This window comes from Protomyctophum parallelum (assembly GCF_964188405.1).
Source record: "Protomyctophum parallelum genome assembly, chromosome: 14".
Classification (NCBI taxonomy): Eukaryota; Metazoa; Chordata; class Actinopteri; order Myctophiformes; family Myctophidae; genus Protomyctophum; species Protomyctophum parallelum.
In genome coordinates, this window is record NC_139709.1 from 30,742,348 (window position 1) to 30,757,211 (window position 14,864).

At 41.7% G+C, this 14,864-nt stretch overlaps 1 protein-coding gene across 1 annotated transcript; it reads left to right on the top strand.

Moving 5' to 3' along the window:
* Positions 1–1,128: 1,128 nt before the first annotated feature.
* On the top strand, positions 1,129–13,082 carry cdc7 (cell division cycle 7 homolog; the record flags this gene model as incomplete). Its single annotated transcript, XM_083781318.1, has 12 exons — positions 1,129–1,268; positions 1,850–1,952; positions 3,391–3,477; positions 7,715–7,850; positions 8,517–8,610; positions 8,766–8,908; positions 9,319–9,667; positions 9,871–9,984; positions 10,765–10,946; positions 11,493–11,575; positions 12,201–12,350; positions 12,694–13,082. The coding sequence occupies exons 2-12, from the start codon at positions 1,856–1,858 to the stop codon at positions 13,080–13,082; spliced, it is 1,824 nt and encodes a 607-aa protein (XP_083637444.1). The 5' UTR covers positions 1,129–1,268; positions 1,850–1,855.
* Between the last annotated feature and the right edge of the window lie 1,782 nt (positions 13,083–14,864).

The following is a 14,864-nucleotide window of genomic DNA, read 5'->3' on the forward strand; positions in this document are numbered from 1 at the left end:
CTTAGCGGAGAGTGGGGTGTGGTACAGGACATCTCCCCGAACGCGTGGGTATGTCCAGATAGTTGCCTCGCGGAGCCGTCTTTTGTCCAGTGTCCATTCTGGGTCCGGAAACGGTACTTTTTGTCAGCCTTGACCCCAGTAGAAGGTCTGCTGCTGTGAATTTTACACCTCTCCCGCTTAGCGGAGAGTGTGGTGTGGTAGAGGACATCTCCCCGAACGTGTGGGTATGTCCAGATAGTTGCCTCGCGGAGGCCTCTTTGTCCAGTGTCCATTCTGGGTCCGGAAACGGTACTTTTTGTCAGCATTGACCCCAGTAGAAGGTCTGCTGCTGTGAATTTTACACCTCTCCCGCTTAGCGGAGAGTGTGGTGTGGTAGAGGACATCTCCCCGAACGTGTGGGTATGTCCAGATAGTTGCCTCGCGGAGGCCTCTTTGTCCAGTGTCCATTCTGGGTCCGGAAACTGTACTTTTTTCAGCGTTGACCACAGTAGAAGGTCTGCTGCTGTGAATTTTACACCTCTCCCGCTTAGCGGAGAGTGGGGTGTGGTACAGGACATCTCCCCGAACGCGTGGGTATGTCCAGATAGTTGCCTCGCGGAGCCGTCTTTTGTCCAGTGTCCATTCTGGGTCCGGAAACGGTACTTTTTGTCAGCCTTGACCCCAGTAGAAGGTCTGCTGCTGTGAATTGTACACCTCTCCCGCTTAGCGGAGAGTGGGGTGTGGTATAGGACATCTCCCCGAACGCGTGGGTATGTCCAGATAGTTGCCTTGCGGAGCCGTCTTTTGTCCAGTGTCCACTTTATAAAGTCCATGCACTCCAGTGAATAGCATTTATCCATTTAGATAACTTTATTATTATTATTATAAGGATTTAATTACTTATTCTTACACAGAAACATAATGTGTGTCTTATAGCATCATATAGCATCATTTAAATGCTTAATTTGTAGTTTTAATGTGCAAATTAAACTTTTTTTCAATACTCTAGAGGGTACTCTTATTTTGAAGAGATCGTCCACCGGAAGTCTTAAATTAGCCCACTAGATTAGCTCACTAGACGCTGCCTCTGTCTCTGACGTCACTTTTAGCGCGGAGTTTGTTGTTTACTGTTTTACTGAAGACAGACACAGGTCTTCTCTCTACATGCAACGGTCAAACTAGATAACTCTCCTGGAGATATTTGTGCTTATATGCTTTTAAAACTTTATGTCGTGCACTTTTGCAACGTGTTCATCTGAGAAACTGTTAAACTTTACAATCAAAGACGGGTGAGTTTATTTGTTAGCGCAAATTGCGCAATGTTATCTCACTAGGCTTAGTAGGCTAGCTCAACTAGCCTGTTGCTACTTTGTTAGCTTAGATTGATTGAAATATGTATTAACAGTTTGAAGAATTACAGTACAATTCAAGCACAACTCAATACAAAGACTGTTAACTGTGAGTGGACGACCCAATATAGCATTACACTTGTTTACAAGAGGGTCCACCTTGTTCAATTCATCAAAACATTTAGAGACGTATACATATACACTTCTATAAAGCCAAAGAGCAGAACGGGAATTAATCATAAGGGAGGTAGGGAGGTAAAAACTAGTGAAGCTAGTTTCACTGCTTTTATTCCTTACTCATGCAGCAGGTCAGTATGTTTTGGGTAAAGGGTCAGAAAGTTGAGATTCATCACCCAGTAAAAGTTACTGTACATACTGTATGTAACAACAAGAGCCGTTCTAGGGCTAAAGTTAACTGTACAGTAATCATGGAACGGCCATCAGTGTTACCCTACTGGTTTGAATGAGTTGATGATGGCCAATTAGCATTAACTGAGCATTTCGATTTAATTTATCTTTAGATACACATGTCTCTCAGCATGGAGTTGCCACCTCTTAGCAATGACAGCATCGCCACAGAGGGGCGCCTGGGGAAATCTGTTCAAAGAAGAAACAAAATATCAAGTGAGTTGGATTCTTGACGGTTGACTTGACACACATTTTACATGCATGTGTATAAAGGATGTGGATGACATTGACTAGAGAGAAAAATCCATGCATGGTGTTTACGGTTTAGCTTAAGATTTAGACTCGTAGATTTATTTAATACTCACATGACTGCAGTAAAATGTGACAGAAGTAGCATGTTAAAGCACATGCTACTTCTGTCACATTTTACATAATAATAATAATAATAATTCATATTTAGAAAATGTTTCAGATGTCAAAATAAAAATCTGAGATGATGGGATGTGTCTGGTGCTGGGACTCTGGTGCAACGCACAGGTCCTGGTCCTGGTGAGACGTAGGAGGGTACTGATTGAGGGTAGCTACTGCCTACTGGGACGTAAGACGAGACTTGATCACCCAGGCTAGGTCGCCTGAAAAATCAAAAAGGTCAACCAAAGAACAAGATTATTGTACAGAATCTCCTCACTGGTCAACAAAAATACTTTGAAGACCCTAACAGGTTTCCTTCCTTGACTATGCATGCACCTCCACAGCACCTCAAAGGCCCTAAAAACAAGGCTCCAGACATCCCAAAACAAACTAGTCAGGCTTTTACTTGGCTTAACTCTCAGAACCCACCTCCTCACCCCCACTAATTTTGATTGGAATGGCTTAGGGTTGACGACAGAGTGCAGCAACTTGCAATGGGCCTTCACTACACCTCTAAGATTCTTTTCATGGAGGGACAGACAGTAGGCTGACAGGAAATGGGGAGAGAGATGGGGGGGGGGAAGACATGCAGTAAAGGCCGTCGGGATCTGGAGTCGAACCCCGCAGCACACTGCCAGACTGCCTGGACCACTGAGCCATGGCCTAGGCTGGGATCAATTAATTTTAATGTGGAACGCCCTACCAACAGCCGTTATGGACTGTGAATGAATCCCTAGACTCCTTCAAAACCGCTCTCAAAGCACTTACGGGGGGGGGGGGGCTGCAATTCGAAACCTGCCCCTTTTTCCCCCATACTGCAGTGTATATGTTTTCCCTTCTTTTTTTTGAGTGGTGCAACCACTCCAAGGAACAGCTTTGTCCGTGTTCACCTATGTGTTCACCTGTGTGTGACTATGAGCATCATATAATGAGTACCAGTAGGGGCGCTGTATGCCAGAAACGGAGAGAGAGAGACAGTGCTGCACTGTTGCCTGCTAATGAGAGAGAGAGAGAGGAGGGGGGGAGGGGGGAGAGAGAGAGAGGGGAGTTGCACTGTTGCACCACTCGGTTCACCGGGTGTGATTTCTTTCTTAAAAAAAACTTTTAACTGTATATATGATTTCCTTTTTTTGCGTAGAAGTGTTTATTTGTACGTCTTTAAATGTTCTGATGAATTGAACATGGAGGACCCTGACGTAAACAAGTGGTGTTGTCGTGTTGTCTTTTCCCACTATTCCTGTAGAGGATGTGGAGATGGACATTGAGTACCTCTATGACGCTGTACCTCAGCTTGCTAAGGTTTTCCGCATCATCGACAAAATTGGAGAAGGTACGTGTTCTGCTTCAGTAAGTAAGTAATCCTTGCCGAGTCATGTGGCCCATAGAGCAGGAGTCTATGGCCCTCATTTATCAACCGTGCGTACGCCAAAATATGGGCGCACGCCGAAATTACCGACATTTTCGGCATTTAACATTTCCGGCAAAGCTTGAAATTGAACTTGAGTAGGACAAATAGTCACGTCTACTCTTCAGCTGGCGTACGCTGTTTTTCTGTTTTACACAAGCGGAGCAGCCTTGTCTGAACTGCTGAGAGGCTGTCACAGGCAACATATATGTATTCACTCCTAAAATGTTTATATAAAAGGTAGCCTATGTATAATGTATATGGGCTACATGTAAAAAATAAATAAATAAAAATGTTAAGGAATACATGTCACATGAAATTAGTAGGAGATAAAATCGCGCAATTAAAAACAATGTTGCAAGAGATGCTTAAGCCATTTAAACAGTGTTTTGCATGAGCGCATACATGCGAGGATTTGGGCTGTCTGTGCTGAAATATTTCCATGACGGGACGAGAGTATAGTGCAGCAGTCCCAACGTGGTATAGCCTACTGTAGCCTAATCTACAGCATGGCCGATGTCTTTCTTACGGTATGTGCAATATAATAAACCCGACGCGTCGCTCAATGCCAAATGTACCGTGCCAGGCTCCCAGCGCAAGTGGGAACTGCATCGGAGATATATAGGTATATTACCCAGCCAAGCAACCACCAGCCACATGAGGCTTATACGGTTTTTGCTGCACATTCATATGACAGTTGACAGCCCGGCCGGCGGCCACTGCAGTGACTAACGTCTGCGAGGCAATCTAAATAGACTGTCGAACGTCGGAACGTGCATGGTCAGTTGGTCACGGACGGACCACTGTGATAGAGAGAGACAGACAGACAGACAGACAGACACACTGGACAGGAGGAGCACCTGCAAAACAGCAGCGTGTGTGTGCCTATTTGTTATTTAATTATGGTTCACAGGTTCAGGTTTTCGCTCACTAATATATCTTGTTGTATATTAAATTAAAAATACTTTAATGATTTAATATACAACTAACAACACACAGTGAAAAATTGCGATATGTGTGCGGGGGTGAGGCGGGCAGCAAGGGAAACGAAGCGAGAGGAGAAACAGACAGCTTTATTTAATGTGTCATGTAGGTGCGTGCGTGCGTGGACATGACAGCAAGGCAAGCGAGGTGAGAGGGAACAGACAGGGTAGGCCTACAACTTTATTTAATTCATGCAGGTGTTCGTTGTTTATTTATTTAACAACACACCAGTTAGTTGGGCTTGCAAGTAGCGTGTGCGTGCAGCTTGTGTGTGTGTGTGTGTGTGTGTATGAGAGAGGGGGGTGAGGCGGGCAGAAAGGCACGGTAACCATGGTTTCCAGATCGTATAGCAGTGGTTCAGGTCGCAAAAACGAGGGCGAGGCTTGATTTCTTAGGGCGTGCCAGATCAAATTGTGAGAACAAAATTAAGGAAGGATCAGCTGTTTGCGATCACTTTATAAATGCCGTGGAGACGTGGGTGTACTACGAAACCTGCACTCGAATTTGTGGCAGATTTTACACTTGATTGATAAATGAGGGCCCATATCTGCTGATTCTGTAGTGTGAGACAGCTTGATGTACAAGTACTATGGGCAAGCCGTTTTAACATTTAATCAAACCACCCTCCTATCTGTAATATATGTTTTAGATATCCAAAACCATGTTTCTCCTAGTCAGAACTGCATTCTTGCTAGTAGAAATTGTAATTCAGGATATCTTGAATTCAGTTCTTCCTAGTCAAAATTAACATTACTCCTATCAACAACTGTCATTCTTCCTAGGAGAAAGTAAGTTCTTCCTAGGAGAAAGTAAGTTCTTCCTAGGAGAAAGTAAGTTCTTCCTAGGAGAAAGTAAGTTCTTCCTAGGAGTAATTCAGTTCTTCCTAGGAGTAATTCAGTTCTTCCTAGGAGAAATTAAGTTCTTCCTAGGAGAAATTCAATTCTTCCTAGGATAAATTAAGTTCTTCCTAGGAGAAATTAAGTTCTTCCTAGGAGGAATTACGGCACTTTTTCCATTCATGTGTATTGGGCTTTTAGTTTCAGATAGTCATAACTTAATTCTTCCTAGGAGAAACTAAGTTCTTCCTAGGAGTAATTCAGTTCTTCCTAGGAGAAATTAAGTTCTTCCTAGGAGAAACTAAGTTCTTCCTAGGAGAAATTAAGTTCTTCCTAGGAGAAATTAAGTTCTTCCTAGGAGAAATTAAGTTCTTCCTAGGAGAAATTAAGTTCTTCCTAGGAGAAATTAAGTTCTTCCTAGGAGTAATTCAGTTCTTCCTAGGAGAAATTCAGTTCTTCCTAGGAGGAATTACGTCACTTTTTCCATTCATGTGTATTGGGCTTTTAGTTTCAGATAGTCATAACTTAATTCTTCCTAGGAGAAATTAAGTTCTTCCTAGGAGAAATTAAGTTCTTCCTAGGAGTCATTAAGTTCTTCCTAGGAGTCATTAAGTTCTTCCTAGGAGTAATTCAGTTCTTCCTAGGAGAAATTAAGTTCTTCCTAGGATAAATTAAGTTCTTCCTAGGAGTAATTGCATTGTTCCTAGTCATAATACTAATTACAGATATCCAAAACTACATTTGTACTAGTCATAATATGAATTGCAGATATCCATAATTACATTTGTACTAGTCACAATGTCATTTTTGGATATACACAATATAATTATGGATGTATTGTCTGTAATGTTTTTGGAATTTTAGATATCTGTAATGGTAGTTTCTCCTAGTAATAATTGCATTGTAGATATCTGAAATGGTAGTTTATCCTAGTAAGAATTGCATTGTAGATATCTGAAATGGTAGTTTGTCCTAGTAAGAATTTAATTATAGATATCCAGAATGTTGATTTTAGATATCCAGAATGCAGTTACGGATATCCAAAACTAAAAGCCCAATACACATGAATGGAAAAAGTGACGTCATTTTTCCTAGGAGGAATGACAATATGGATATCTCGAATGGTAATTTTGGATAGGAGGAATGTCATTGTGGATATCTGAAACGTTAGTTTTGACTAGGAAGAACTGAATTACAGATATCTGGAATACATATCCAGTCTAGCGATTAAATGTTAAAACGGCTTGCCATACAAGTACGCCCCCTGGATCACATGAGTCATGACTCATGACACCAGTATGTTGCAGGGGCTTAACCTTATTTTCAATTATATATTTGCAGGAGTGTCTGTCTGCTATTAGGACTGATTGGAAAACAATTTCCTTCAGCTTATAAAAGGCCAAAACTGAGGTGCTCATTGTTGCCTATGGTCTCTCAAATTTCATTGTCATTTTTGATCAGGCTATGCACCTCGAGTTGACATGCACATAAAGTTAGTTATGCAAATGTGTGCGCATACCCTCTATACATCTGTAACTGATGAGATTGTAAAATTAATATATAATAATATCCACTATGTTTTTCTGCTTTGTTATATGTCTGCTGTTCTTGTTTTTATTTAATCACTATGTGAGTTTTCTTTTTGAGTGCTATATAAATAAGTGCTATATAAATAAAAGTTAGTTAACGGTACTTACTTACAATCCAACCCTTGATGCTGAGTGCCAGCAGGGAGGCATTGTGTCCCATTTTGTTTATGGTCTCCTTTTATGACCCGGCCCGGGGGATCGAACCCCAACCTCCCAATCAGGGCCGACACTATAAGGCCAGTCATTGTTCTGCTCACTTTGGGTGAAAATACAGCAGTTAAATACTTTTGTAGATTTAATGTGAGGAAAGAATGTATATCAAGTTTGACTTGTTGATTAATGCATTAACCTTTCTAAGTATTGACTAGTGATGCACCAAATATTCGGCCGCAGAAAATATCTGGCAGAAAATGGCTAAAAATGCATTTTCGGCCTATTCGGTTTCGTCCCTAATAGGCAGAAAATCTATCACCGAATAGTATATGCAATTAATGCATTCAAAAGAGCCGAATAAATGTGTTATGGACCCATAATAGTGATTATTATTTAAGTAAAGTTTTGCCATAACCATTTATTTTGCCATAAATTAAGTAGCTTTTAGGTACGGCCATGACAGCAATGGTAGGAAAAAATATATAATATTAATCATATTCGGTTTTCAGCCAACTGTTGCCTATATTCGGTTTCGGCCAAGAATTTCCCTTTTGGTGCATCCCTAGTATTGACCAATCATTTGACTTACTGTCATACCAGGTACTTTCAGTTCGGTGTACCTGGGTGAGGCTCAGATGCTGGATGGGAGGAGAGAGAGGTTTGCTCTGAAGCATCTCATCCCTACCAGCCACCCTGTACGTGTCGCTGCTGAGCTCCAGTGTCTCACCGTAGCTGGGTGAGTAACAAAATGAGCACACATATTTAATTCTTCCGACTGCCTTTGCTGCGTGTCACTCCCCAATCTCCATATTTCCTGTCAGCCTACTGTCCTTATTATATTATAAAGGCATAAAAACATATATATGTGTGTGTGTGTGTGTTTATCTCTGTTTTTTCTTGAAATTTTGTCATGAGACTGTGATCAATTTAATTGGGGTAAAGCATGCCTCTTTATTTGTGAGATATAAAGTATTTTAATCATTGATTCTTTGAATGAAAAAGCACATACATTTCTTTTGCGAGCTTTTGGTCATAAACCTTCAGGCAACCTTTGATTATTTGAATCTAGAATTCTAGATCATCTCTACATTGCCCCTTTAATTTGTTGATTGACATGCCAGAGTCCTTCAATCATTATTACCATCATTGTATTATTATTGTATTATATTAATAGACAGGCGCATAACGGTGTTATCAGCAAACACGGTTATGTTCACGTTCATGCATGTTTGTCAATTATTTACTAAGCGTGAATGTGCTCATGCATTCATATTCATTTCATGTTGATCAAAGACAGATGTACTTGCAGTCTAAAGCCTAGGATTAACAGTGCTAGATCTATTCTCGCGCAAATTAAATAGAGTTTGTACTCTGATCTCATGGTGTCACGTTTGTTTTACAGAGGCAAAGAAAATGTCATGGGTGTGACTTACTGCTTCAGGAACGAAGACCATTGTGTGATTGTCATGCCCTACATGGAGCACCAACCCATAGTGGTGAGTGTTACCAATTGGTTTTAGTTTTTTAAAGCAAATATCGGTACATGCGTAGAACCATTTAAAAATTGGTCTACATCCAAAGTAGATTATAGAGTAGACAAAATGTTTATGCAACGGGGGAAACTAAAATGGCAATCGAATGTGTCTCTCAGGATGTCATCGGTCTGCTGAGCTTTGAGGAAGTGCGTCAGTACATGTACCACCTGCTGAAGGCCTTGAAACACATCCACCAGTTTGGCATCATCCACCGTGACATCAAACCCAACAACTTCCTCTACAACCGCCAGGACCAGACGTGAGTATAACTGGTTAAAGTTAAACCATGGAGAGATGCTCAGGTTGGATCATCATTACACTGTGTGTCTTCACTAGTCAGACTCCCTCTGTTGTGTCTATAAGGTTTCTCTGCCACACTTTCTTTGGTTGATGGGAGGAATATGCCTCATCCTTTACAATTCACTTTCCATTTCCAATTTTTTTTTAATCATTTTCTTTTTAACATTTACTTCCTAATGCTCTGATTATCCCTCGTAGTAGAGTAAAACAAATATTTGAGAGAAATAAAATTGGCCCTTTTTGACCACACCTATATAGTTGTAGGTGTTTTTTGTAACTGTAAAGCACATTGTAACTGTTTTTGAAAAGCGCTATATACTGCACACTTTACTTTATTATTATTATAAAGAAGTGCACTTGTACGTGCAGGTATTCTCTGGTGGACTTTGGGTTGGCGCAGGGCACCGACGACACCCAGGTGGAACTGCTGAAGGTGGTGAAACTGAGGAGCGCCCCGAAGGGTGGTGGTGGTGGTACCACTGGGAAACAAGACGTGGCACAGGGCAAGAAGGCACCGGCGTCGAGACCCCCAATCACCACAGCCTCCACCTCACGAGCACCCCCTGCACAGCCCGCCAAATGTTCCAAAGCCCCACTTCACTCCACGCCCCTCCCCTCCTCCTCCACCAGCACATCCGTGGTCTCTTCTTCAGCCTTGGGGAAACCACTGATTAAGCGAACGTCTGTCACTGCCACCTCTCGCACGAAACACACAAAGGTGTCTGCACTGGGGTTGCTCCCGTTAATCTAAAACAGCTACATTGGTATTACAGCCAACTGTCATTACATATTGTAAAACTTGTGTTTTCCACAAACCAGTATAACCAGAATTTGTGGAATGTTTTAGAACTTTATAATATCGGGGTGTATGTTTTCATGCACTATATTCTGAATACATCCATGTTTTTTTGTTTTGTGTAGAATTTGAAACCATTATGTATTATGAAATCTGCCACACGACCTGTGTTTGGAGAGAGAAACCTCAACAGCTGCACTCCAACTCCCTCCACTAAACCAGCTGCCATGAAGGTAGAGGTAAGAAACCTCATAATCATTGAAAGGATTTTCACTATTAACAAAACCTTTCTGTAAATATCGCAATCCCTGTTCTGTTCCCATGTTTATGTAGATAATTACCAAATGGTAATATCTTGGAATATGTCGTTTTTAAAAATGTATCATATTTCATTATCCTTTTTATTGCATAGAAATTACAATACAAATGTTTTGCGGTTTGCAGGCATCAGAAGCGTACACAGTTCTCTGTTCATACAGTACAATTCACTATGCACACATGCATGTGCTGAAGAGCAAGATCAACACAGGCTGCACTCAATATAAGGCACAAACTAATGAATGACCTTGCAGAGGACTAGTGCCATTCTATTTAGATACAGGTTTCGGGCTGAAACCTTGCCCAAATTAGGAGTCGTCATGGATTAAAGTTGTCAGTCGCCATGACTGATTTCAGTCTTTTGGATTCTATAGAAGCCAGGCTGTCTGTCTTCTATGGAAGCATGTTGGGCAGCACAAATAGCCGATATACAAGCTCTCAATGCGCTTGTACAGCGGCTATTTTCGGTTAATATTTTAAGACTAGAGCATTTGAAGCGGTCAAACTCATACAGTATGTTTAGAAGCGTCTTCCATAAAATCGGAATAGTCTCGGATATTTCATATAAAAGCAAAGGTTAGCCTCAGTCTGTGATTTATTTTCACCCTGAGATGAAATCCTGAGATCCACATGATTCGATCGTTTTTAGAGACACTTGATTCCAAAAAGCTTCTTGATTGGTGTTTCTTGTTCTCGCTTAGTTGGTGAAGCCAGGCAGAATAGAGGACCCAGCCCAACGGAGGTATGCGGCAGCCAGCCGGTGCCCCCTGCCTGCCAAGAGCCAGACTAGCACTCAGAAACACCAGAAGACTGCTGGCATCAGCCTGGGCCAAACCTGCAACTGTTACTCAACGGACCGTGTCTGCAACAGCTGCATGTCGAGGTTAAAAAAAAAAACTAAATGGATATGATCCATCTTCCATTGGCATCGTCACTTACTTGCAGGCAGTGGTTGGTTAATAAAGAGGCATAACATTCTTCTTTATGTTACACGTTTTTACACCAATTCTGCAGCAGGCTACCGGGTAGTTAAGTTGATCTTTTGTATTCCCTTTTGAGTAAATGAGACTCATGATAATTATTACCCTATTGGCCTGAATATAAGACTATGTTTTTTTCCGATGGAAATATCCTAAAAAAATATTATAATCGAGGACTAGACTATTTGACATTCAATATTATTTTCCCACAAAAGAGTCTTGGAAAAATGGGGGTCGTCTTATAATCCGAGTCGTCTTATATTCGGCACAATAGCTAAATTATATAATAAACATGGTGTGTGGTTTTTAGTGCTTTTTCAGTTCTGTCCTCCATTAGAAAGCGGACTGAGTCGTCCTATACTTTGGTTTCATTCTTGATCATCTGGCTTCTCTCCCACGGTGTGTTATTGATGTTGTTCTTCTTTGACTCCCACCCTGTTCTCCACCAGGAAGCAGCAGGTTGCTCCCAGGGCTGGAACCCCAGGCTTCAGAGCACCAGAGGTCCTCACCAAGTGGCCCAACCAGGGGACAGGTTGGTAACTCAAACCACAAAGAATATCCAAACGACACATATCGACACACATCCTTAATTCTGACCTGAGATCAGATTCTTAAAAAAAAATCTAATTAGAATTCTAAAAATATCTGAAAAAGCTGTTTCTATGTCAGTGGTTCTTCGATTTTTCAAAAATAGCAGACCTACAAGCTCTGAGCTATGAGCTTGTAGATCTCCTATTTTTCAATAGCTAAAGCATAACATAATGCTAACACCAAAAGGGGATCCCGCCCAAAATGGGTTAAATGTGTACACATTCAGAGTAAAACATTTAAAAGATATATATTTTGGGGCCTTTATTTGGATTGTACAGGGGGGTGACAGGATACAGGTAGTGATAGTGACACGCAGGGGGGGGGGGGGGGTTGGAAGCTGTAACAACATATTTTCAGAAGGGGGTCGGCGGCCAAATGCAGATAATTCTAGGGGTCCTCGGCATGAAAAAGGTTGAGAACCACTGAAATAGAAACATAGGTTTTTCAGTCAATGATTTAGAAGACATTATGTAGAATCATCCTCGGGTCTAAATGGGTTTAAGTAAAAAAAAAAGAAAGAGGGAGAGAATCACTGTTTTCCTCCTTCTCTGTCTCCTCATTTGCAGCTATAGACATGTGGTCAGCTGGGGTCATCCTGCTGTCCCTCCTTAGCGGCCGCTACCCTTTCTTCAAAGCCAGCGACGACATGATCGCTCTCACTCAGATAATGACCATACGAGGCTCCCGGGAAACCATCCAGGCAGCCAAGAAATTTGGTGCTTATTATTCAAATGTTTTCCAGAATCACCCGATCACCATAATGTTGTCACTGTAGCAATAACATACAGTGAGAAAACGACACAGATGGGCTGTATTGCAAATGTAGTAGTTGAAGTAGGGATGCACAATATTACAATTTTGCCGATATCAGATTACCAGTTAATTGTATGGTCAAATTGACAATACCAACACCGATGTTTCCTGTAGGATGTACCATACCGATATGATGACCGATTAATCGTGCATCTCTAAGTCGAAGCACATTGCAACATTACTATTTGTTATTACATCTTGCCTATGAATGGCTGAAAACCCTTTTGGGTGTAATCTCCCACACAGGTAAGGCGGTGGTGTGTAGCCGGGAACTTCCTCGCCAAGACCTGAGGACACTGTGCGAAGCGCTGAGAGGACGGAGACCGCCGCCAGAGGATGAAGTCACGCCACGCTCCCAAAATGACAAGGTTGCAAAAGCAAGTCTAACACAACAACAACAACAACATCATCAGCAAGCCAAGGATGAAGCCAAAGGCAAGCCTGTTGTTCACCAGCACCTGGAGTCAGAAACCTCCGTTCACCCTGCCGAGCTAGAACGTGATGACGCGAGAGGCTGGGACGCAGTGCCTGGTGACGCGTACGCTCTGCTGGACCGACTCTTGGACCTCAACCCTGCTACCAGGATCACAGCTCCACAGGCCCTGAAGCACCCACTGTTCAAAGACCTATCCTGACCCGTCAGCTTGCAGCACCCCCACTGTTCAAAGACCTATCCTGACCCGTCAGCTTGCAGCACCCCCACTGTTCAAAGACCTATCCTAACCCGTCAGCTTGCAGCACCCCCACTGTTCAAAGACCTACCTTCAACAACGCAAAGTTAAAATCCTCAGGTAACTGTTTTGAATTAAACGAGCAGACACAATGAGTAAGTGACCAATTCACCCTCAAATGTATAAACGGAAAATGGGGTCGTTTTTTCCCCCTGTTCCTGCTAACAATGGAGATGCTGTTCCTCCCTTCAAATGGCAACCAGGCTGCAGGTGTTTTCAAGCAGGCGCGCAAAAACGCCCCAAGGCTCCCAGCGGAACAGGTCCCACCATTGTTTATACTATAGACCTACAATGCCGCTTATTGGAGGGTGGCTCCAAATGGAAGGTTGCATAATCCATGTAAAATGAAAGTATTGAATTGTTCAATTTAAAAGAAATTTTAAAACAGCCGTTTTATCCTCACCTAGCTCCCTGTTTAATGTGACCAAATTACACCCACTTAAACTCATCTCAGAATACAGGGTGTGACAGTACAGGTCCCATTGTTTAGAAACGAATGGCATTTGATGCATGTTTAATCTATATATACATTATATGTATACATTGGAGAGAGGGAGATTTCACATAAGCTGGACTCAACACTAACCATGGTATGTGTGGACCTAGCAGCAAAGAACTTATAAAACCACAGTGACTTATAAAACCACAGTGAGTATAATGCAGCAATAATCATCAGCCACAGTTGCAGGCAACGCTGGTATTTCTTGTTGGTACTTCTTCTGTGGTCATTCTCACAGACTACAACCTGGACAAAAGTCTTAAGAGAACCAGACCAAGACAATCATCACCATGTTTTAACAGATCATTTTATTTTTGTTTGTAAGTTGTTTGTGGCAAAACCATGGTGGAAAGACCTCATCCACCGACCTCTTGAGGGCAGCTGACTGTGTCATGAATGAAGTTCTGAAAGCTCTTTACACAATGTTCATTTGGGATGGGACTCACTCCCTTAAAACCCCTTGTTAAGATCTCTATTTACCATATTCATATGCCGGCCATTTCACTGTATAATACCCGAGGAGGATTTGTGCGAAAAGCTAAATGGTCTGCATAAGATCAGGTACAACCACAGTTAAAACCACTTGTGTGTCCGAGGCTACCGTATTCCAATGAAATGGCACAGCAGCGTAACTTCAAACTGTTTATTGTTCTCACTCGTTTAGTATTAGTGTTTAATGTTTATTTATGCTGTTTGTTAAAAACGGAAAACCATTTTTTTAATAAAATTCCAATGAACCAAAATGAGTGGAGATATTTAATTATAACATCGCAAACAACAGTACCACTGAAATGGTAGCATTTAGATACTGAAATTGTGCCTACTGTGATTTAAAACCCTCAGTCTACGGAATTGTAATCGAACTTTTACAAAATGTAGGCATTTAGCAGACACTCTTAATCCAGAGCGATTGACAGTAAGCAGGATCAATACAAGGTAATACAAACTGTCTTCAATAATCAATACAAGCTAAGAACGTAATATCTAACAGTAGATCATCTGTGCTATGAGTATACATAATAGAGTGCTATGTGCTACGTCTACATAAAATATTAATGTAAATCACAGCCGTAAGGTGAGGGGGGCTCTTATACATATCATTCTGGCCCATCACAATTTTTGTCCCCAGTTTTGTCTTCAATGTTTGTTTTTACGTAATGTTTGTGTTTACACAAACACTCAAAGCT